This window comes from Cydia fagiglandana, chromosome 17 (assembly GCF_963556715.1).
Source record: "Cydia fagiglandana chromosome 17, ilCydFagi1.1, whole genome shotgun sequence".
Classification (NCBI taxonomy): Eukaryota; Metazoa; Arthropoda; class Insecta; order Lepidoptera; family Tortricidae; genus Cydia; species Cydia fagiglandana.
The window spans coordinates 9,567,662-9,591,038 of record NC_085948.1 but is presented as its reverse complement, the minus strand read 5'-3'; the positions used below and the strand labels follow the sequence as shown (position 1 = coordinate 9,591,038).

Below are 23,377 nucleotides of genomic sequence, written 5' to 3'. Positions count from 1 at the left end.
AGTTGCCTCATTATAAGGTTTTTGACTAGTTCAAACGGTTGCAATCTTTACGCCCACTTAAATTCAACTTGTTATTGAATAACCGAGGTTGGCATGGGCGATCTATGAAGCCTCCAGCACAAACAAGTTTTTTTGCCGTTCCTTTGCTCATCTTTATACCTACCCGTGTGGTGTGTTCTTATTTTAAATCTTATTATATAAAATAATTAAATAAAATAAATAAAATAAGTAAAATAAATAATGTTAATAAATAAATAATTTAAATAAATAAATAAAATAAATAAAATAAATAAAATAAATAAAATAAATAAAATAAATAAAATAAATAAAATAAATAAAATAAATAAAATAAATAAAATAAATAAAATAAATAAAATAAATAAAATAAATAAAATAAATAAAATAAATAAAATAAATAAAATAAATAAAATAAATAAAATAAATAAAATAAATAAAATAAATAAAATAAATAAAATAAATAAAATAAATAAAATAAATAAAATAAATAAAATAAATAAAATAAATAAAATAAATAAAATAAATAAAATAAATAAAATAAATAAAATAAATAAAATAAATAAAATAAATAAAATAAATAAAATAAATAAAATAAATAAAATAAATAAAATAAATAAAATAAATAAAATAAATAAAATAAATAAAATAAATAAAATAAATAAAATAAATAAAATAAATAAAATAAATAAAATAAATAAAATAAATAAAATAAATAAATAAAATAAATAAAATAAATAAAATAAATAAAATAAATAAAATAAATAAAATAAATAAAATAAATAAAATAAATAAAATAAATAAAATAAATAAAATAAATAAAATAAATAAAATAAATAAAATAAATAAAATAAATAAAATAAATAAAATAAATAAAATAAATAAAATAAATAAAATAAATAAAATAAATAAAATAAATAAAATAAATAAAATAAATAAAATAAATAAAATAAATAAAATAAATAAAATAAATAAAATAACTAAAATAAATAAAATAAATACTTCCGGTCCAGTAATAATAAAATTATAGGTCGTCCGTTTAAAACGAATCCTCAGCCCGCAAGTAGCTACTTCCGAGCCTCGACAATAATGTACTAAAAATGTAGCAAACCAATAAGCAACGGATAATAAAGGTTACCATAACTGAATGAAAACCTGTTAAAAACCCTTAACAATGTTAGGGTTACCGTTTCAATAAGCTTACCATTACAATCAGGTAACCGTATGATAGGGTTACCGAATGATAAGGTAACCGAAACGATTGGGTTACCGAATTGATAGGATTAAGCGTAAAGAGGGGTTTTCCGGTCCTTGGTTGCAGCGCGTGGTTGTTTTATGAGAATATAAAGGCAGCGTTCAACGCGATGCGTTTGCCGCACAACTATTTTACATCGGATAGTTAATGACCAATTGACCATTGATTGTTTTACGTGGTAAACGCAGCGGTAAGCGCATTGTCAATTGTCCTACGTTCCATAATTGATTGCATGCGTTCAACGCTGCGTTTATACCGCATAAAACAACCGCGCGCTTGGTTGCCAAAAAAACTCTAGCTAGCTGGAATTTCGCGTAAAACAAAAAATAAAATCGATAGATAGGTATATTTTTTTAGTCAAGAAAGGCTCTGTGAAAAATAAGGTTGTACTTCTTTCCTGCTGCTTCGGCATCGCTGCATAAGCTACATACTTGGACGTTTAACGAAGTTGAAGCAGGCGTGGCTCACTCCGTGATTTCGTCGCTTTGCAACAAGTACCTATATAGCTACAAGTACATCCGTTCCACACCAATTTTGATAAGCCGCGTGTGGCGCTGTCGCCACCTAGCGGCCAGATCTGTCCTGATCGTAACAGACGCGTTTTGTTACGAGTAGAGAGTGAATCTTCTGTACCTTAGTACTATTATTTATTCTGTGGTTGAAGGTAGGTATATATACCTGTAGATAAGCATGAACTCCCTGAAGCTGATCCTGCTGTCCTGGTCCTCGTCGACCTCAGCGATCATGGCCTTGAGCCCGAGGTGCGTCTGCGGCGCGCCGAGCCGCTCCATCATGCGCTTCACCTCCGTCAGGTCTAGGAAACCGTCGTGGCCTTCATCGAACCTGTAAAACAAAAGACAGCTGCTTAGAAATGTTTGGTTTATGATTAGGACGGCGTATCTGATATTTAACCCTTAACCCTTATTCATAAACGCGCTACAAATCTCAATTAGCTAATAATCGTTTGTCTTTATCTGTCATTTTGACTTATTATACTTAGGCTTTAACTATACCAGAAAGTTTACCTCTGGTCCTATAGGTACCTGACATGATTGTCCTTTGAGGTAAGTATGTATTTAAAAAAATGTAAACAAACAAAGCCGCGTGACTCAGTTATTTAACCACTGAGATAAACATACCTACCTACCTGAGAAAAATACGTAAAATAACAGGCTACTATTACCTATAACAGTATTCAGCTATTCCTATAATATATAATATAATATACAGTGAAACCTGGTTAAGTGGGACCTGGATAAGTGAGAAACCTCTATAGCTGGGACTCATGGTACGGTCCCGACACTTTAGCACTGAATTACCTCTGTTACTGAGAAAAAACGAACCTCTATAACTGGGATTCGTTGTTGTGATTTTATAGTCACATTTACCTCTATAATTGAGACAGAGAGTGTATTTTACCTCTTTTACTGAGACTATATTTATAAGATTACATTTTCCTAATTGTTTTTTAGAATTTTAATAGGGAATTGACTTCTGTATCTGAGATAACGTCAATCTATGACCTCTCTAACTTGGACTTCATTGAACTCTTAGTCTATCCACATATTCCGCATTTGCCTGATTATGTCTAAGCAACTTCAAGTTTAATTTAGTTAATTTATGCAAGTAGTTAAAACTATCGAAACGAAAGCTGAAATTTTGATAAGTAACACGAAAAAATAAATTTTCATTTATTAAATTATAAAATATACTAATACGCAATAAAGTCCGTATCAAATTTAATTTAATTTTGAAATATCTATCCTTTGGAGAATCATTCAAAATAAATTCAAAGAAATATTTAAACAGACTAAAAAAATATTTTGGGACAAGGATTATTTTACCTTATTTATTTTAAAAAGATAATTACTAATTACCTTATTAACCACCTCTATAACTGAAATATACTCTATTCTCACCTCTATTAATGGAAACCTCTGTAAACGAGACAGAAATTTATTTGTACCTGGCTAACTGGGAACCTGGGTAAGTGGAAAACCTCTTTAAGTGAGACAAATTTGCTGGTCCCTTGAGATCCCACTTATCCAGGTTTCACTGTAATATTACGCCTAAAAATACCCTCGCGTCGCGTCGTGGTGCCATATTTTGTATCATTAAGATAATAGCCATTAACATCACGACGCCGACAAAGCCGTTAATAATGTAACGAAAAACCGTTACGTAATTATCTAATAACAGCTACATTGTAGAAAGCGCCTTTGTCTCGTGAATACTAATTTTCTATATTGCAGCTTGTGTACGTGGCTAATAACGTCACACTTTCGCCCACTTCCCACGGTTCATCACGATCCACGTGAACCTGACATCTAGACTTGTCTTTGAACTGTTCATGTTAATATGCAATGCAACCTCATAAAATATCACTACTTAGCTCAGACTTACTTAAATTAAATTGAAAATGAACCATCGGACTTTTAGACGCACGGCCGGTTTCCATCCTTACTTGGTAGCTATTCCACCAATTCGCACGAAGCGCTTTGCTTCTTCTTTCCTTATGCCAGGGAATGGAATTCCTTGCCGGCGTCTATATTTCCGTGTTCTTATAACCCGGCAACCTTCAAATCAAGAGTGAACAGGCACCTTCTGGGCGAGCTCGCTCCATCGTAGGCCACGTCTACCTACGCCTCGGCTAGTCTGTGGCCATGAGTAAGCCCATTCATAATTTAAAAAAAAAAACTAGCTAACTTCTGGCTAACACGGGCATTACATTTTGCGGGTACCTAAGTATGAATAAAGAAATTATCTATGTAACTACCTACGTCCCCCATTACCACAATCTCATGTACTTACTCTCACCTTCCAATTAAAGAAAAACCCCTTTTCACTATACGTAATTGTTCATGGTTTTTACTTTAATGAAATATCCTGCAATATTTATCGTACCATATTTGACAAAGTAGGTACTATATCTATCACTAATATTCTATTTACCTTGTGCCATGTTTACGTGTTTCGCCATAAAGTCCCTATAGACATTAACAACACCCCGTCAACCCGTCATTTCAATAAGGGTTGGGTCCAATTAACAAAATGTCTTGGTTGCATTGACGCGACAAACTAGAATTTTCGGCCCACCCATATTTAAGTTTTGTGTTTCAAGTACCGTAACAATTGGGTATAGTTGGCTGGCTCTTGCTCATAAATATGCGAAACACGGAGTTTTGGCTCGTTTTGTATCCATTCGGCCGGTAATATGAATGCAGAGTTTTTCCAACCAAAGCGAAATTGGTTCCAACTTCTTCCAAAATGAGATCGTTAGTATTAAAACGATACGCTTCAACTTTCGGTTTAAGTACAGTAGAATCCGTTTATTATGACTCCGCTTATACTGACCAACCGCTTACTATGACGCAATTACTGTGCGAAGTTTGGTTTTCATATACAATTCTTTGTGGTAATGTCGGATAAGATGACTTCGCTTATAGTGACAAACCGCTTACTATGACCTATAAATCCTGTTTTCAAGAAATTATGTCCGGTTATACTGACACATTCGCTGGTTTTCGTGACCGTCCCCGCGTTTATCCCTGCGAGGACGTTTGCGGCGTACGTGGCATGGAAGTTGTTTTAGTTTTGATGCTCAATGACAAGTTGATAATTGGTACAAGTTTAATAAAACTCACCTCTCACAAAGGAATTTAAGACTAATTTGGAAAAATTAACAAAAATAAGAAGTTAATCAACTATGCTTTATATGACATCCGCTTAGTATGACGTATTTGTCATTTCCCTTTGATGTCATTATAAGCGGATTCTACTGTAATATGTTTATAATAACCAAATTGTACTTACCTACTGCGTATATTTATATTTATACTAGAAATATAAATAAAATTTATATATCTTTATATTTGCGGGTGATAAACTGAATAATTTTGTGTGCAGTATGACCCGAGAGTAGGTACGTATGAGAAAGGTCACTGCGCAGGTCCCCTATTTCCTTTGCAATAAACAACAACCAACGATTGTCGTAACTCCTGTAAATAATCCATTTTAAACTCTTGTTACAGTGTCCCTAAGCCTAAATGATTGATGTAACATTGCGCCAAACTCAAAAAAAGACAAACGTCTCACCTCATCGGAACTCGTAAAAGATACCTAATGTCGACCCATGTGGCTCACAGTTACATAATAACCCGAATGAGGGTGAATTTGGAATATGTTTGTACATATACCTATGCGCGCTTTCTATCCTATCGGAGCCTAGCATTCATGGAGTAGATATATACATGAGAGAACATACAAGTTTCTTTAACTTCGGGCTTTGGCTGTAACAACGCAATTTTCCGCCCTTGACCTCTGCCTTTAAGCTTTCTCGCAGGGGTGTGGGTTGGGGGAGGGCTTTATGAACCATAAAGAAAACAGTTAAGTACCTCCAGCTTTACTCCATGTTTATAATGATGCGGTGCGCGACATTTGATGGCGGGTAAATGTCTTCAGAATAATGCCAAAGCAAAATTAGAACAACTTCAGTGTCTACTTACTAACTAGTAGTAGTACCTACACTGTACAACTAGTATATGTATGTACTTAGGTTCTATCCGAATTAACGATGTAGATTTCAAGATGTTGTCATGTTTTTAGTCTGTCCCAAAACTGCTACAACTAATAAAATTTTAATTTGTAGTTAACATAGCTAATTATGTAACAAAACTACAGATGGCTTTACAAATAAAAATGCAAACACGTTTCTATGTAGGTAACGTTTTCTATGATACTAAAAACCTAATAAAAATATAGATAACCTACATTGTTTTGTTACAAACATTTTTAAAACAACAAAGTGTACTTGACTATTATGGTAGTCACATAGGTGTTAATTACCATAACTACAAGTGCAACTCGACACATGTTAATGTAGGTAACATTAGCAGGTGTGTCGTGTCGGGCTGTCGGGTCAAAGTTGCAGTTTGTCTCACGACCCAAGGTGATACCAAGGCGAACCAGTTTCGCCGGTGTTGCAGCTTACATTAGAAGTTATGCCTTTAGTTATGTTTATGTATCACACTGATACAGATATATCTGATAAACTCGCGAATTGATTGTAATTATATTTTATTTTAACGGTTAACTTTTAATTGTTATAGTAACTTTAACTATCCTAAGCTAACCCTTAGTTATTATACCTATTATAGGTATAATAACTAAGGGTTAGGTTAGGTTAGGCTAACCTAACCTAACCTAACCTATAATAGGTTAGGTACGGTCAGCAAAGAAAGTGGTCTACCACTTTTCGACTCTATCAATCAGATGATAGAGTCGAAAAGTGGTAAACCACTTTCTTGGCGGACTGTACCTACTTGCTCGCATTAGGTACGCAGTATAAATGCTTTCTTCTGTCCAGTTCTTTTGATTAAGTATATTTATGTTAACTTTATGTTTCCATGTCCTAAATATTTTTCAAAATTTAGGCAATTATTTTTATTTTATCGCAGTTATCGGATTAATCTGCTGATACCAATATCTGCATTAACCGATAAGTGCAAACATGAAATAAATGGATTTGACATAAGTAAATGGATTAGAATGCCGATCGATGAGTCGTACGTCTTACTCTTTACCATTATTATATAATTGCCTTTGTTCTACATAACCTAGGTCAAACTAGACACAGTAGGTTAAAGAACTAGGTCTAATAGTGATACCGCATAGGATAGGCAAGGTAAAATTAAAATATTAGGAATGCTTGGAGCACGGAGTTTAACTATGTAACCTATTTAATAAATCGATCTATATTACAAGTATTACAACACAATTTTAAAAGTCAAACGATAAATTACTACATTACGAATTACGATACAGGTGCGAAAACTAGTACATTTGGCCCTTTAAATTTTCGACATATTCACGTACTAGTTCCCGCACTAGGGTGGTAAGTTAGCACCATATGTACTGTAAATATATAGGGATATTATTATTTTGCTGTTTGGGCGTTTTCAGAAATAAATATTGAAAACCTGATTCTTTCACATCTGGACGTTCTTGGGCTCATTTTACTCAGAATCGGTAGCATTCTCTATCCCACCATTAAAAAAAGATGTTCCAAAATGTCCATTACATTACGTCACGTTTTAGTACGAAAACATTTTTCACTTGTACATATGTGCGTGACGTAGTGGAATGTACAATTTTCATACAAATTTTTGGGACATTTTATTTTATCATCAGAACTGAATATACTAGTGATTCTGAGTTGAAAGAACCTAAAACACCGGGATCTGTGAAAATCGGGTTTTCGATATTTATTTCTGAAAACGCCCGTTTAATTATTATAGCATTCCTGTTGACGATAATCAAGGAAAATTGGGAAGAATTCAATTCTAATTAATATTTTTAGAATTAATTTTTTTTGCCGAATATTCGAGGATAAAAAAGAAAATAATTAACTCTTTGTATCTATCTGTATGACCCAAAAGTACCTAATTAATTATAATTAGTACCGACTCATCCAATTAAGAAAGAGCAATTAGTGTGCAAATCATTATTTACTTTGAAAATCAACTTTACATGTAAATTAAAACTAACCAAACGTCTTAACGGCAAATATCTTTGGTGTTTAATAGATTAATTGTATACCATTATCTAAATATCTAATCAACACAATTACTTGTCTTAATACTTAACAAACACATTCATTGCGGGCGGTTTGTTTAAAATACTACCGCGGTTGTTTATCCTGTACGCTGTTTTCAGACAAAGCCTATTTGTTTTAGGCAGAAGTTATATTTTACTTTTATAACTATAAACTCCACTCATTCCAGCTTCCTGGTTTTCTACTTCACCTGTCACAAACGGAGTCTGGTTTTTATTATCTCCTTTGACGATATATTATCTTGGCTTTCTTACTGTTGAGTAAATAATAAGATCAACAGTATGTGTATAGGTATCTACAATAATAATTAATAATTATACTGTGTGTATATTTATTTAAACAACAAACTTACAGTAAAAAGTAACCTAAAATTAAAACTACCTATGAGCCCTCTTTAGATACAGATTTATATTTTTTTAGGTATTAGTTTTAGTTTAATAGGTAATTAATAATTACGAGCATGTTAAAATGAGTACCAAAATCAATGGCTAGAAAACGGCAACCTATTATTAGGCTACAAACAAACGATGCTTACATAATTTAAAGCATAAGTAGCTTAATTGAGCTCAAAATTACACGTTTCTAACTTCGTGTAAATTACTACATATAAGAATCAACACAACATGTAAATTACTATGGAAAGTGCATTGCATCGATCATACGTCAAATGTAACATTTTCATTAAACGCTAACGGCACTTTAAGTTTAACTACTAGAAACTCTATTTAATCTTCTATTCCTATACGTAATTACCTATTTAATTATAATTACGTAACCCTAGATTGTATTATTATCATCATTGTAAAGTTTTTAACCTCTGTTAGCCTAAGTTAACCTAAGTTTTTAACGTTTTAAATCTACGTGAACTGTGTTGAAATCAGTAGTAGTTTAAATAAAACAGTTTATTTATATAGATACCTCTAGCGCAGTTCCTCAAAGAGAATAAAATGTTTATAAATATAACGAAGGCATTCGCTGCGGGAGATATTTTTGTTTACGCATTAGCGCGTGTTACTACTTCGGTTTGTATGCGGTTAGTATTATTTAGACATTCAGTTTGTCAATATAAACGATTCGATATATTTCTTTAATAAAATCTTTTTTAAACCTTGCGTAAATAAATAGCAGAGTTAATCGCCTTATTATTATTGTGGTATTGTGGGCCTTTGAGTGTCGCATCGACCAGCATTGATCTATTGTGACGGCCCTTTAAAGTTCATTACTAATGCCCGTTGCATCCAGAAAGTTCCAGATTCTTTGGGCCGTAATGTTCTGTACCTCATAGGGTTGCACTACGTGTCGCCCTAGGTAGGTACTTCTTTTTGACATTAGTGGTCCACAAGAGCAGAGAATGTGCATTGCAGTCTCCTCTGACTCCTGACAGAACCTGCATGTCGCATCTTGTTTCTTCCCAATTTGAAACATATGTTTATTCAACTTACAGTGTCCAGTCAGTATTCTGGTCACCGCGCAGGTTTTGTGCCTTTTGAGTCCTAAAAGCTCTTTAGCAGTTCTGCTGTTGAACCCTTTGATTAGAGCTTTCGAGTGTTCTTGTCCTTTAACGAACTTCCACCACTCGGTTGCTCTCGTTTTTTCTAACTTGCTGAGCAGAGAATATGCATCCCGTTTTGTGATTCCACAGAACGGTTCTGGGCCGACCAGGGGTGTGTCTGCGCCCTTTCTAGCAAGTTCGTCCGCTTCTTCGTTTCCGTTAATGTCGGAGTGCCCTGGTACCCATCTAAGTGTGACCTTGTTGGAGTTAGCCAGTGCATTTAGGTTTGTTTTACAGTTCTGGACTAGTTTTGAGTTTGACTCAAGGGATTCTAGTGCCAGCAGAGCAGCCTGGCTGTCTGAGTTGATGTAGATATGCTGGTGTCTTAGGTTTCTATCCAGGTTGATCTCCGCACATTTGTTGATGGCGAAGACTTCTGCCTGGAAGATTGAGGCCTGTGTGCCCATGCTGACGCTAGCTCTGAGCTTAGGTCTCTCACCATAGATCCCACATCCTACATCATTGCCTTTTTTGGAACCATCTGTATACCAAACGTGGCTTCCCTCTTCGACGTACATTTGGTTGTTGATCCATTTGTCTCTAGGAGGTATTTCTACTGTGTACAGTTTGGTGAGATGACATTCGGTGTGCGTGTCATCAGTGGGCATGCTAAGGGTTCTATTTGCAAAAACCCAGGCCTTTAGATTGGCTAATGCCTGAGAGCGCCATTTTGGCCTGTTTAGCGTGCATGTTCGTTAATCGCCTTAGTGACTCGAGTCATGATGAGTTAAAAGTTTTAGATGATCGTATTATGTTGTAGGTAGACTGTATAGTTAGTTTTTTTTAGCATTAGAAATAAGGTAAATAATCTTGATGTGCCTTTTAATTGAAAAACACATTTTAAAAATAAGTTACGGCAAATATGTAACAATTATGAATCTAATACGATCATTTATATTCTTCTGCTTTCATAAGTTATAGTTTTTGATTTTTAAAAAGCGTTTTTCAATTAAACGACATGTCAAGATCGCTTACCTTCTTGCAAGTTCTTTCAATGCTAAAAAAAAACGAACTATAGAGTGTGTAATGTGTATATATTAGTGATGTACCGACTATTGATTTGGCCGACTAGCCGACTAATCGGCGCTCGAATGGCCGATTAGTCGGCCGACTAGTCGGCTAGTCGGCCAGATTATTAGTTTCGTATAAGTTTAGGTGAAAAACAATAGTTTTGCTCTTTTGGTTGCGCAATTCATATATTAGCTTGGCTAAAAGGTGTTCTCTACAGGTTCAAAGACCTATCACAGGAATCCTCGTTCAATTTCTGTCTTTCTTTTATTTTGCGATCCTGAGCAGATCGTCAGTAGGTACAACTTGTAGGAGGTATTTCCAAGGCTCTATTTCTCGTACGTAGTCGCCAGTTAAGAACCTATCCCCTGTGGTCAGCGTTTTTACGAGCAACGTGCCCTGTTTAGTCTCTAAAATTTGCAATAACATTAATAAAAACTGAATTATAATAAAATCCTTTAAGTATAGAACTTGGCCATGAAATTACACGAGAATCAGTTGAGATCGACCTGTAGAAGAAAACACCAGCCACCACCACCATACGATAACGATCAAACGGTCAATTATATGAACAAAAGTTTTCACACCCTGAATAGGTATTTTGGTAAAATAGACATAATATGCTAAATATTGACTGTTGGTTTCATTTTTTCTGTTTTTCTTTCACTAATAAAGTGCCGACTAATCGGCCATTTTTGCCGACTAGTCGCCGACTAATCGCCGACTACAAATGTGGCCGGATAGTCGGCTTTCCCGACTAGTCGGCGACTAGTCGGTACATCCCTAGTATATATTGCTCCTTAGTTTTTATCTAGACCCGTAATATGTTGCGAGGGATTGGCCATTTATTGTTACGATCATGCCCTGCAAACTCGACAGAAAGCTAGTTAAAATTGTACAAGCTTTCTATTAATGTAACTGAGTACCTGTAGTTGAGGTAGGTAGGCAGGTAAGCATAGATACGAGTATAGGTGTATCACTTTCAATACGCACTTCGGTACCTACGAACACCTGATGAATATCATGAAATAATTGAGTTGTTAAAATTGATACTAATATGTTCAAGTAATGTTAAGTAGCTTACTTTTATCTTCACTGTGCCTGTAATATTTATACAATATATAAATATAATATAACAAATGGTAGCATGTCTATGTGGTTAAATCCACCGGTTCAACCTCGATGCAGTGAAACCTAAGTTCAGGCGGGTTTGCCCTCTATCAGAAATCCGATCTCTCACCAAATAAGGTTATTTTTAACAGTTCTGTTCGAGCGCTATTTCAGATCGAAGTTCCCGGTAACCTGCATTGTAACGTGATTCTTGGAAGTTGGGATTGAAAATGTATTTATTGTCAATTTTAACAGCACTAGCACTATGTTGCAGTATGTGAATAATCCGAATAGCGATGAATTTTGTCGCATTGCGCTGTAGCTGCATCAGACAGCAAGCAAACTCGACTTGGCGACTAGCAGACTACATAAATATGTATGCCATTGCCACAGCCGACATACTCGTAATTCAATAATTTTGTTTATAATAAATTTACTGACATAGATTAGTTCCTACAAGGTATAGGTTTTTAGGGGTCCATAGTCAACTAGAAACCCTATAGTATTTAATCTTAAAGCAGCTTGTGTCGTCTTAAAATATAGAATGACAGAATATTGTACATATCTTGAAGCTGTTAGTTTAAATAACAATTATTAACGATACAAATATAAAATTCTAACAGAGTTTCATTCATATCTTAACATTCTCAGTTAGATGATTCATCTGCGTAATTTTAAATTGTAATTTTATGATTCTATAAAACTTGCAAAGGTGTTAACCGGTGAATCAGTTCCTTCTTGCGAGTTACGAGACACATGTGACACCTTAGTCACTTATTCGCGTCATATTTCTTGACTAACGGCGAATATGGCTAAACCTGCTATGTATCATAGACTCATAGTATTCATAGTAAACATTTTGCCCCACTTATTTTTTCAATGACAAAGTAATTGTTCTTCAATTCAGCTCATTGATAGTTTGTATTGATATATATTGTATGGACAAGGGGACAATGGGACAAGGGCAAGAGAATGATGATGATTGATATATATATTGTATGTTGGTTGGAAAATTAAACCTTTCACTATCCCAATTTTCCAAGCTTAAATTCCGATACAATGGATTTTCAACTTTTCCTTAATACCTTCTTGTCTTTGTATGGCAAAAATTTCATCGTATAGTATCGTATAATATAGTCATCATTATAATGTCATTACAAATAACGTAAGTAAGTAATCTGTTCTTAACTTAAATCGACTTACATCTTTCTGTAGGAAACTAGCTTGCAGGTTCGGAGCGTGTCTCATAAGCGAGCGATCTCACATTTCGAGCGAGACTCCAATTCCAACTTCATTTAAAGTATTTAAACCATCGACAGACGAATACGCGTCATAATATTTGTAATGATGACAAATCGGGTCAGTGGCAGTAAACGGCATCGCCACGCCAGTGGCGGGACTTCCATACAAGCCCAAAAGCCGGGCTTGCCCTAAGGCAACTAATTGCCTTACCGAAATTACGTAGTGATAAGATCAATAAAGATTATTTTGAAAATCGCGCGCCAAACGAACCCGTATTATTAAATTCAAGCCACAGCGGCCTCGAACCGCGGCACGAGCGTGTTGCAAAATTATGCCGCGGCGTGGCGCCTCGTCCGCGCGAACTAAATCAGGCGGAGGATGTTCTAGCTATCCTGCTCGAACTCGCACTCGTTGGCTTGCAACCGTGCTTGCTTTTTCGTCCCGCTCTGGGCACTATCAGCCTACAAACCGTCAAAGAACGATGTAACTATTTGTTGGTATGTATAGCAATTTTATAAGACGATTTATGCTTGGATTTTGTGTGAAGTTAGCTGCATAAGTTCGCACAGCGCGCGTTCGCGTTTACTTCAAGTGTATTATTATTTAGTTGAGCCGAGTCAGTGGTCGAGTCGAAAGTATCGAAAGTTTGTTTAAGTGAATTTGATTAAATAGTGAATGTGAATTTGTTCATCGTTGTGGCGCTTAGTTTAATAAGTGTTAACAATGGATCAAGAAGTGGTTCCTTGTGACGGTTTGAAATGCGTCCACGTTTTAGTCAACCAAAACAAGGTAAAGTCTTTGACCTTTGTCGAAAAACGGGACCTAATTTCCGCGGCAAAACCAACACCCGACTTGTGTATTTCTCAGTCAAGTCAGTCGCGTAAGAGAAATTTCTGTAGGGCCGTCTACAAAACTCATTGGATTGTTGGTTGTTCCCATACAAATAAGATGTATTGCTGGTGTTGCATATTTTTTTCGAACGATATTAACGTTTGGAATACTTCTGGCTATAACGATTTAAATAATTTATCTGGAGCAATAAAGAGGCACATGAATTCCGGTAAACATATGTGTGCAGTGATTTCTTTTAGCAATTTTGGGAAACAAAGGATCGAGGCCTCTTTGTCGCGACAATTATCAGAAGAAATATCAAAACATAACATGCGTGTTGACAACAATCGTAGTGTTTTTCAGAGGTTAGTCGATATTGTGTGCCATTTAGCACAGCAAGAACTTCCTTTTAGAGGACACGATGAGTCAAACACTTCATTAAATAGGGGCAATTTTTTGGAACTTGTATCGTTGCTATCAAAATATGACGGCGTTCTAGAAAAACATGTTCAAAGCGACAAACCAAGCTCGAGCTATTTGTCTAACAAAATACAAAATGACATTATTCATTCCGTAGCAGACGTGCGCTATGATTAGCTCGCCTCGTCACGCTAGCAGATGCATTTGACCCCGAAGAGTGAAGATTGGACAGTTATTACGAAAACATATCTTTCGGCTTGCCCTACTCCAAAACCCTAGGCACGCTACTGCGCCACGCCTCACCATCGCCCCGTCGTCGTTAATCCAATTCGCCTGCTGGTGGCAAATCACTCAAATCAGGTCATGTTTGAAGAAACGGCCGGGTCCACCAGCCTATTGGCTTTGATGTTTGTGATGCCGAATTCGCACTAAATTGTCCCGTCCACGCGAGTTCAGTTTCGTGTTTGTGACAGTGAAAAATAATCAAATAGGCTCTACTTTTTGAGTTTACGCTGCTTGCTTCTATGACATAACGCTAGTGATTCAAAAGAGTCGAGCCTTTTGGATGACTACATAATGCTACATTAAATAAACTAAAACTATGGTGGTCTGTCCACTTAGATTACTTTAGAACATCACAGTTTAAAAAATTTTGTAGCTATTAGATACCGTCTTTTGAATCCTTTTTTTTTATCTATTCTCTATACTGTCGTATCATATTTGCTAATTTTGCTATCCTGATTTACCAGACGTTAGACATTCAGGCTAAATATAGTAGCAATCTCGGCAACCTTGTCTACCTGTTAGAGGTTAGACCGGAATCATTCATAAAACTCATCCTGTGGCCTATCCCACAAAACTTACAATTACAATTTTACAAGTGTCAAATTACAAGTTTGTAATAATACAAATATGCGTACCACAAAATATACAAGTAACAAATTTGTAGTGGAAAATTCTTACAAATATGTAAATTGTATCGACAAGTCTACAATTTATTGTATCACAAAACTTTACGTACGCTACATAATTTTTCCGGAAAACGTACAAAATTGTAGCTGACAATTGTTTTGTGCTACATTACATTGTAGTAATAATTATACATATATGTAGCATTGTACCTACAAGTTAACAATTCTCTAAACGTGTGTCGCAACCTCTAGCTACAGTTGTTACTATACGACAATTTTACTTCAAAACTAAGTAGCGGCATCCAATACACACCTTCTCAAAATTTCATCAATATTCGTTTGATAGTTTGATGCGTGTACATTGGTGTAGTACTGTAAGCTTGTACTTTATTAAATAAATAAAAATAAAATAAAATATGAATGTGTATCCTGCCTATCCTAACCTATGGTGCTCAGACATGGTCATTGACTGAGGCTTTGAAGTCCAAACTCAAGGTTTGCCAGCGAGCGATGGAGCGCAGTATACTGGGTGTTCGCAGGACTGATAGAATCAGAAACACGGAACTGCGCTCCAGAACTAGAGTTGTAGATATAGGTGTCAAGACCGCTAAGCTTAAGTGAGACTGGGCTGGACATGTCTGTCGTATGCACCCTGAAAGGTGGGCCAAAATGGTTACGGAGTGGGACCCACGGAACACCATAGATGGTGCTAGCCGGAGTGCAGGCAGACCGAAAAGGAGATGGCGGGACGACTTGGACATTTTTCTCCGGATTGGCGGGAAACTACAAAAGACAGGGTTGAGTGGAGGAAGCGAGGGGAGGCCTTTGCCCAGCAGTGGGACACTTAATCAGGCTAACAAAAAAAAAATTAACAGACAAACAGACGGACATAGCGAAATTAAAAGTGTTCCGTTTTTGCCATTGCGGAACTCTAAAAAGCGTAAAAAATTGGAGATCCTTGTCATGAATTTCATATATATAACCCCAATTTTACTTAGCTTTCATTTAATTTACGAAATGTTCATAGGTCCACAACACAAGCCTTCTTGAGCTTACTGTGGGACTTGGTCAATCTGTGTAAGAATGTCCTATAATATTTATTTATTCATAGGTACCTACTGGATAAGAAAAAAATGCATATACTCAAATTGAGCATCTTACGCCTTTTCCAATTTTGCCACATAGTGACCCTTAAGTATTTCTAATCTTTCTCCATTATTCTTAAATCATTTAAATTTTGCGTTATCTCCTTCCATTTGTTTATTTGCACAGTGTGCGTCAATTTATCACTAAAGAGAATGTTTTTGTTTTCATTTATAAATAAGGTTTAAAGTGGTCAGTTCAGCTTGTAATTCTTGCGCATTGCGTATAAAGTGACCACCTTCAACAATAAAGAAGCAAAATAAATTGTTACATATTTGTAGTAGTAACATTACAATTTTTCGCTTGTATATTTACAAATCAACAATTCTACAATTATGTAGCTGTCGTGACATACCTTTATTCTTTGTGATACGCTTTTACAAACATGACATATTTGTATACTGCAAACTTGTAACGAATACATATTTGTAATTATTGTGGTACATTTTTTTGTTTACAATTTAACAATCTTGTCGAATTGTACACTTGTAATGTTTTGTGGGATAGGGCACAGATCCAGTCTCATCTCTCATCTTACACGGTCAGCAGCAGCTATTAAGCCCTAGCGTTAGCCCAAGATTAACTAAACGTTTTACTATAGATATATAGGTACCTATCGAGACAATATATATGTTATATCCGGCAGTAGTGGCAGTACATTACTTACATAATTTATCGAGACAGATTTAGGTGCTATTTATTTTGTTCGAATCCGAACCTGTCGCAACATCACAAGCATCTTTGCACCTTACATTACTGATTGAAGAAATAAAAACCGGAAATGCTACTCAATATTAAAGAGGCTAATTTATTACCAATATTTTTTTACTGCATAGTTAATGTTATGCGTTAATTTATTCGTGTTTATATAATTATATAAACATCGTGAGTTTCAACAAGTTTCTTGACGGCACGTAGCGAACTAAATTCAGCATTTTACTCAAATATTCATAAAATGAGTAAGTAAGTGAAATTATATAATGTTATCTAATATATTTTTTAATATTCAAATTCAAGATCATAATAAACAATTTTATTATAATTTAGGTTTTTAAGTAGGTCGCATTTTTCACAGTTATACGAAAAGGTTACACGAATGTTTATAGCACCAAATTAGAAACCCAAACGAACGAAGCTCGTTCGTTGTTCAACTTTATTTATATTCTGTACCCGCAGGAAAACCTTTTGATTTTTTTATTTAGTCCAGTTTCATCATCAGGGAACGACCGACCGGCGGCGGCGGCGGGAGATACGATATGGCGTCTACATCCTCCCCGGTAGCACGTAGATACCGTTACTGGTGTGCGTGTGTATACTATAGTAGTATAGAGTAGTTATAGTACCTTTTACGAGTATGTTTCGCTATAGATAAATAAAAAAATAGTTTCGCATCTTACGCAGCTTAACACATCTCTCAAAACCGAGAATGAAAGTACTTACCGAAGTTAATATCATATTGGTGGGTGTCATTTATATTTATACCCGTTAACCTTTAATGCAGAAATACTTGTTGAGCTATAAAGCACAGATGTATGGAATTGCATTGGATGCTTACTTGACTTGACTTATACATATAATATAATGTCATGTACCTATATTGATTGTCGCATATTGGATTCCGCGGGTTCCTAGTGTTACGTTACGTGGCTACATAATCCCATTGCTTACTCATTGCAAACTAATATAATTATTAAATAAAAACTAGTGTAATTACGGTTACGACTAAGCGGAATCTAGGAGCATACTTAGAATGGTTCGTTTAAAAGTTAAATTCGCCCGTGCTTTATTATGTAAGCATTTGGAAAACGCCCCTGAAAAGTGTCAACGCGTTTATCGTTTTTAAAGAAATCAGGAAATCACCTCTACGCATGCACCATTACAAGTGTGATCCCCGATCAATCACGCATTTAGTTGTTATGTTACGGATATCAAGGCCTCTCTACTAGCTAAGGCGACTTGCGACTGCTCAAGTAGTGCTCAGAGTGTCGGTGGGAATAACAATCCGGTGCAGTATTGCCGCTGCATTTTGCAACACTGACACAATACGTCTGCGAATGCCTGCGAAACGGAGCGCTTTCCCAACCAACATGCTTATTGTTTCCTATTTATGAACCTTGGCTGGGTTTTTTACAAACTTGGAAACTGAAATGGCGTGGCGGCTAGATTTAATTAAGCTATTAAATTGTTTTTCGATTCCGGCCACTTTAACAATGACCGTAACTGTATTACTCAATTTTGAGGAAGCTCAGAATAAATTCAATTGTTATAACAGGAAATAATGGATCATTGTGGCGTAAAGTCCTGGTTGTGGAGTTTAATAGATGTTAATTTTATGTTACAGGCAATGCGTATATAAGTAAAACATTATTTGTATTTGATAATGATGTATAGGTACACGACTCCCTGACACTCAGGACTAGACGATTGCGAAAAACGTTACAAATTCCCAACACCCGTCAACAGCAAGCCTCCAAACGTGAAAGCCCATGCAACCTATGTATAATGTATATAACTAAGCGCTTTGACATAACGTATATATATAATTAATATAATAGATAGTGAGATTAACATAACATAAAGTTGCGTTGGGATGGGATAGCTTTCGGACTTTTCGACAATCGCAAATATATTTATGGTCAAATGTACTAGGTATATCGTATTAGGCATGGTTTATGTATTTTATTAATTTACATGTTGGAATTATCAAGGGATCACTAACAAATAATACCTGCATTTAGTAAGAACTTTGTAGCTATAGCTATATGCTTTAATAAATTAAAATAATAAAATTACTTGTCTAAAATCCTGAGAAACGAATGTATCATGGTTACTGTCAATGACGCTATTTCATGAATGACATTTCTTGTTTACCCGATATACGTGCGATACGAGGTAGCTAATCTTATTACATAGGAAGCCGTTAGTTACGTAGCTTAGGCCATTGTATCGTATCGACGAATTCTGCGTACCTGTCGCTTATCGATACTTGTAAATATGACATATATTTTCACTATCAAAATGATACATTAATGGTAATATTATTGTAATCAGACGCAGGATATTACAAAATAAAGCGATATAAGAATTAAATTACTCGCTGAATCCAGGGGTCGGAAACCGGTATTTACTCCATACAAAAATACCGGTATTATTACGTTCGTTTTCGTTCTTTGGATTATTATTTTATTTTTAATGTAACAATCTAATAATACGAAGTTGTTTCATAAATACATGATTTAGTCCTACGTACAGGGCATAAAATAATTCTAAATATTGGGCTATTTCGGGGTTTTAAAAAAATACCGGTTCCGAGCCCTGGCTGAATCACCGATTCGATGGAGATGTCAACTATTGGGTCGCTTCCGCCCATGTGGAATTCGAAGTTAACGAATTGTTCTTCTTTTGACATCATTCGCAGTGCATCTTGCTCGTACTCAATATATTCAGGGGCGGATTTGCTGTAAGGCCCAATAGGCCCGGGCCTAGGGCGGCAAATTGTGACAAAAAATCGCTAATGATAACAAGAAATAACTTAAAATATACTCAATATCATGGGTGCTGCGAAAACGGCGGCTATAGGGCCTGGGCGGCAAAACTACAAATCCGCCACTGAAGGTAGTCAAAATGAGATCAATTCGTAAAGTCCGAATGCCCAATTTGAGCGGAATTGATAATTTACCCACAAACAAATGGAGCGTTTCGATCAATTTAACGCCGACCGCGTATGGATTATTGAATGATTGGCTATACAATGTAAGCGAAGTGCGAAAGTAAGGTCAATATGGCGGCATTGTGTCTAGACTTTTGCCAATTTAATTTGTGGCCTTTACTCGTATCTGTGCCCTATTGTATAATTCTATAGTTCTTTAGTTATTAAAACGTGGCTTATTCAATTTACTTTAAAACTGTTTATACATTATTTATGTATGAAAATCATAAACCCACTTAGCGTACTGGTTCTAGTTCAGTGCATCGTAAATCCTTGTAACAAAAAATGGAGGCAAAATATTTTATTACGTTTATAGGTACATGCGTAATAAAAAAAAGATGGTTAAAAGTATATTTGCTAGAGGTCACGACATTGAGAGTAAGAAAAAGTAGGTAGTGTTGTTTGCTTGACGACTTACTACCATTATCTCCTCCTAGCCGTTTTCGGCTACAGCGACTGCTATGCTACAGCTGAGAGCGTCGCTGGTGCGCTCTCAGGTGACTGACGTAGCCAATCCTTGCAGCAAATGTGCGGCCACATTCGCTGCATGTCAGTCCGCTTACTACCATACTTAGTACCATATATAGGTACTTATTTACCATACATCTCTTTACCTGCATGTTCATTCATTATCATAATACGATGGAAAATTGGCTACCAATACTAAGTAAGGTCAAATACCAAATCAATTATCATTTGTATTCGCCTAGCGACGCCATAACTAGTGCACATGGACGATATCACCTTTGTAAGTAGGTAATGTGTTAAATTAGGTGATTCAAAAACTATCTGTTATATTGGTATACGAAAAATACGTCCAGTGATAACGAATGTTCAAGTTGACCGATAGCAGTGAATCATTGTTGAGTCTCGCTCGACGCACTTTTACCGCAAACAAAGCGTCCTATAGGACATTTGTTATGATTAAGTTGAATGACTAATTTCAGAGTTGTTGTAAATGTCATTAAGGCGGTGAATGGTGATACATACACCAAGTTAATGACGTCAGGAAGTAGGCATAACATTATTTTATAGTACTCCGTCTTAAGGAAACAATAAACTTGTCTGTCTGTATTTTCCGCTAGAAAGGAAGAGGTGCGAACGAGTCTGAAGTTACCTATTCAGAGTTAAGGCATTTTTCGTAAAATTTAAATATTGTATGAATAATAAAAAAGTATAATTATGAATATAAAAGTAACCTTAATTCATACAAAGCATATTAATCATATAGGGCCTACACATTTAATACACGCCTGCAAATAGTTTATGTACCTATCTATTTCACCTTTAGGTACATATTGTTAACATTGGCGTAAATAATATAGTAGGTATAGCAAAGCGGGCAAAATGCCACGGGTCCCGGGCCCGACAAGCCTCTATTTCTATGAATAAAACAGAAACATCCCAATTATATAGGTACGTTGTGATTGTTGTGACAATATTCGATTGATCGCTTATTTATGATAGTCATTAATCACAGCTCGAATTAAAATACTTACCTACTTATAACATAACTCACGCGTATGGTGTCATTGGTGTCGATATGGTGGCGGAAGTATTTGAGCATGGAATTACGTCATACTTCCGTTTCATATATATATATATGTCTTTATAGATACCTAACTAAACGGTTTCATTTAACACATATATAAGGAGAGAGTTCCTAATCCTACACAAATTTAAAAAATGACTAATTAGGACCTACCTGGTATAAGTATTTGTTCAATATTAAAATCCCCGCATCAGTATATTTAAGTGTGTATTGCATAGTTATTAAGTATATATTTTTATTAAATGTCTTCTATTTAAATACATAGTCTTTTTTACCTTACATACATATTACATATATGTATACTGAGTATAAGTAAATAGATAAGCACGAAAGCTTATTTCTTATTTTTTAATATCAAAAGAAAGGAAGTCTATCAGAAGAATTTGAATAATGTTCTCCATCATGTCCGCCATTTGTATTTTTTTCTTTCTTTGTGCAATAAAATTTAAATAAATAAATACGTGCATCGTTAATGTAACATTGCAGTGAGAGTATAAATGTGATAATCTTATTAAATTTAATGACACTAATGTTACAATTAATCCAGTAACTTTGTCGAATTTTGTAACCTGGCTCTTTTGCGTCAAATCCGGTAGTTCTGATTTTTTGCAAGCATGTTTATGATGTTGGCCCAATAAATAATCCAAGTTTGTGAACGCAACTCGAGCGCCGAACGCAACTTTGTCAAAAATCGAATAAACCGCAATTTTTTTTAGATTTGGGCGATTATAACCCTAAAGTACTAGTTTTTGATAGTAACTTCCTAGGGCGTTTTTAAAGTAGAATAAATTTGCTACAATAAGACACTAGAATTGTCTCTGTACATTTAATATTTTCCGAGATAAAGCCTTTCAAAATTTTATAATTTTACATCAGTTCTTAGCTATAACTCCGAATAACTCTCGCCGGCGACCATACCTACAGCTGTGGCACGGTACAGGACCGCGCGCAACCGCTGCGCGTCGCAACTCGCCGCTGTGCGACATGATCAACTCACTCAACGGGCTCCTGCGCACGAATCCACAAGTGGATATTTTCATAGATAAGTGGCCTAAACTAATGTCCAGGTGCCTCGCTTATTGTGAGAGTGAATGAATAGATGATGAATGGAAAACTTGTAATGTGAGATTTTATTGTTATAATTGTATACTTAATTTTTAATGATGTTATAATGTGGTTAAGTTTTTTTTAAATTCTATTGATATAATTGTATAACTTGTATAAGTAGTAGCAAGTGTAATTGGTATAAGTATTACTGTAACCGTTCTTGTGATATTAATAATTAATAATAAATAAATAAGGGTTATGTGGGTAATTTATATGTAATTCATTACCGCCACGTTCTACAAAATATTTATTTTCCAAAAAAAAATATATTTAGCAAAATAGGCACTCATACATTTTTTTATGGAAAGTAAATAGTTTGTAGAACGTGGCGGTGACGAATTCCATATAAATTACCTACATAACCCTTATATTATAGCTAAGAACTGATGTAAAATTATAAAATTTTGAAAGGCTTTATCTCGGAAAATATTAGATGTACAGAGACAATTCTAATGTCTTATTGTAGCAAATTTATTCTACTTTAAAAACGCCCTACGAAGTTACTATCAAAAACTAGTACTTTAGGGTTATACTCGTAATCGCCCAATTCTAAAAAAAATGCGGTTTATTCGATTTTTGACAAAGTTGCGTTCGGCGCTCGAGGTCACAAACTTGGATTATTCATTGGGCCACCATCATAAACATGCCTGCAAAAAATCAGAACTACCGGATTTGACGCAAACGCAAAATGTATAATTTTACTGTATAATGACAAGAGTTTATTTCTGCTTCACCGCGAAACAATGCGATACTTACATAACCTATAGGTACTAGGTGAGTATAAGGTGAAAGATAACTAAAATGCCAACTACAACATGCAATGCCGAGCCCCGTAGAGGCCGATTCCGTGAAAGGATTTGCCGTGAAGTTCGCAACCGTGAGAATCCTGGATGGCAATAAGTTGGCTAA

General features: G+C 35.3%; 1 protein-coding gene across 1 annotated transcript in view; it reads right to left on the bottom strand.

Moving 5' to 3' along the window:
• The window catches only part of LOC134672441 (EF-hand domain-containing protein D2 homolog), a 34,049-nt gene that overhangs the window by 3,993 nt on the left and 6,679 nt on the right, over positions 1-23,377 (bottom strand). The window contains exon 2 of the mRNA XM_063530340.1: positions 1,949-2,113. Coding sequence (XP_063386410.1) covers positions 1,949-2,113 — 165 coding nt within the window. The remainder of the gene's footprint in view (positions 1-1,948; positions 2,114-23,377) is intronic.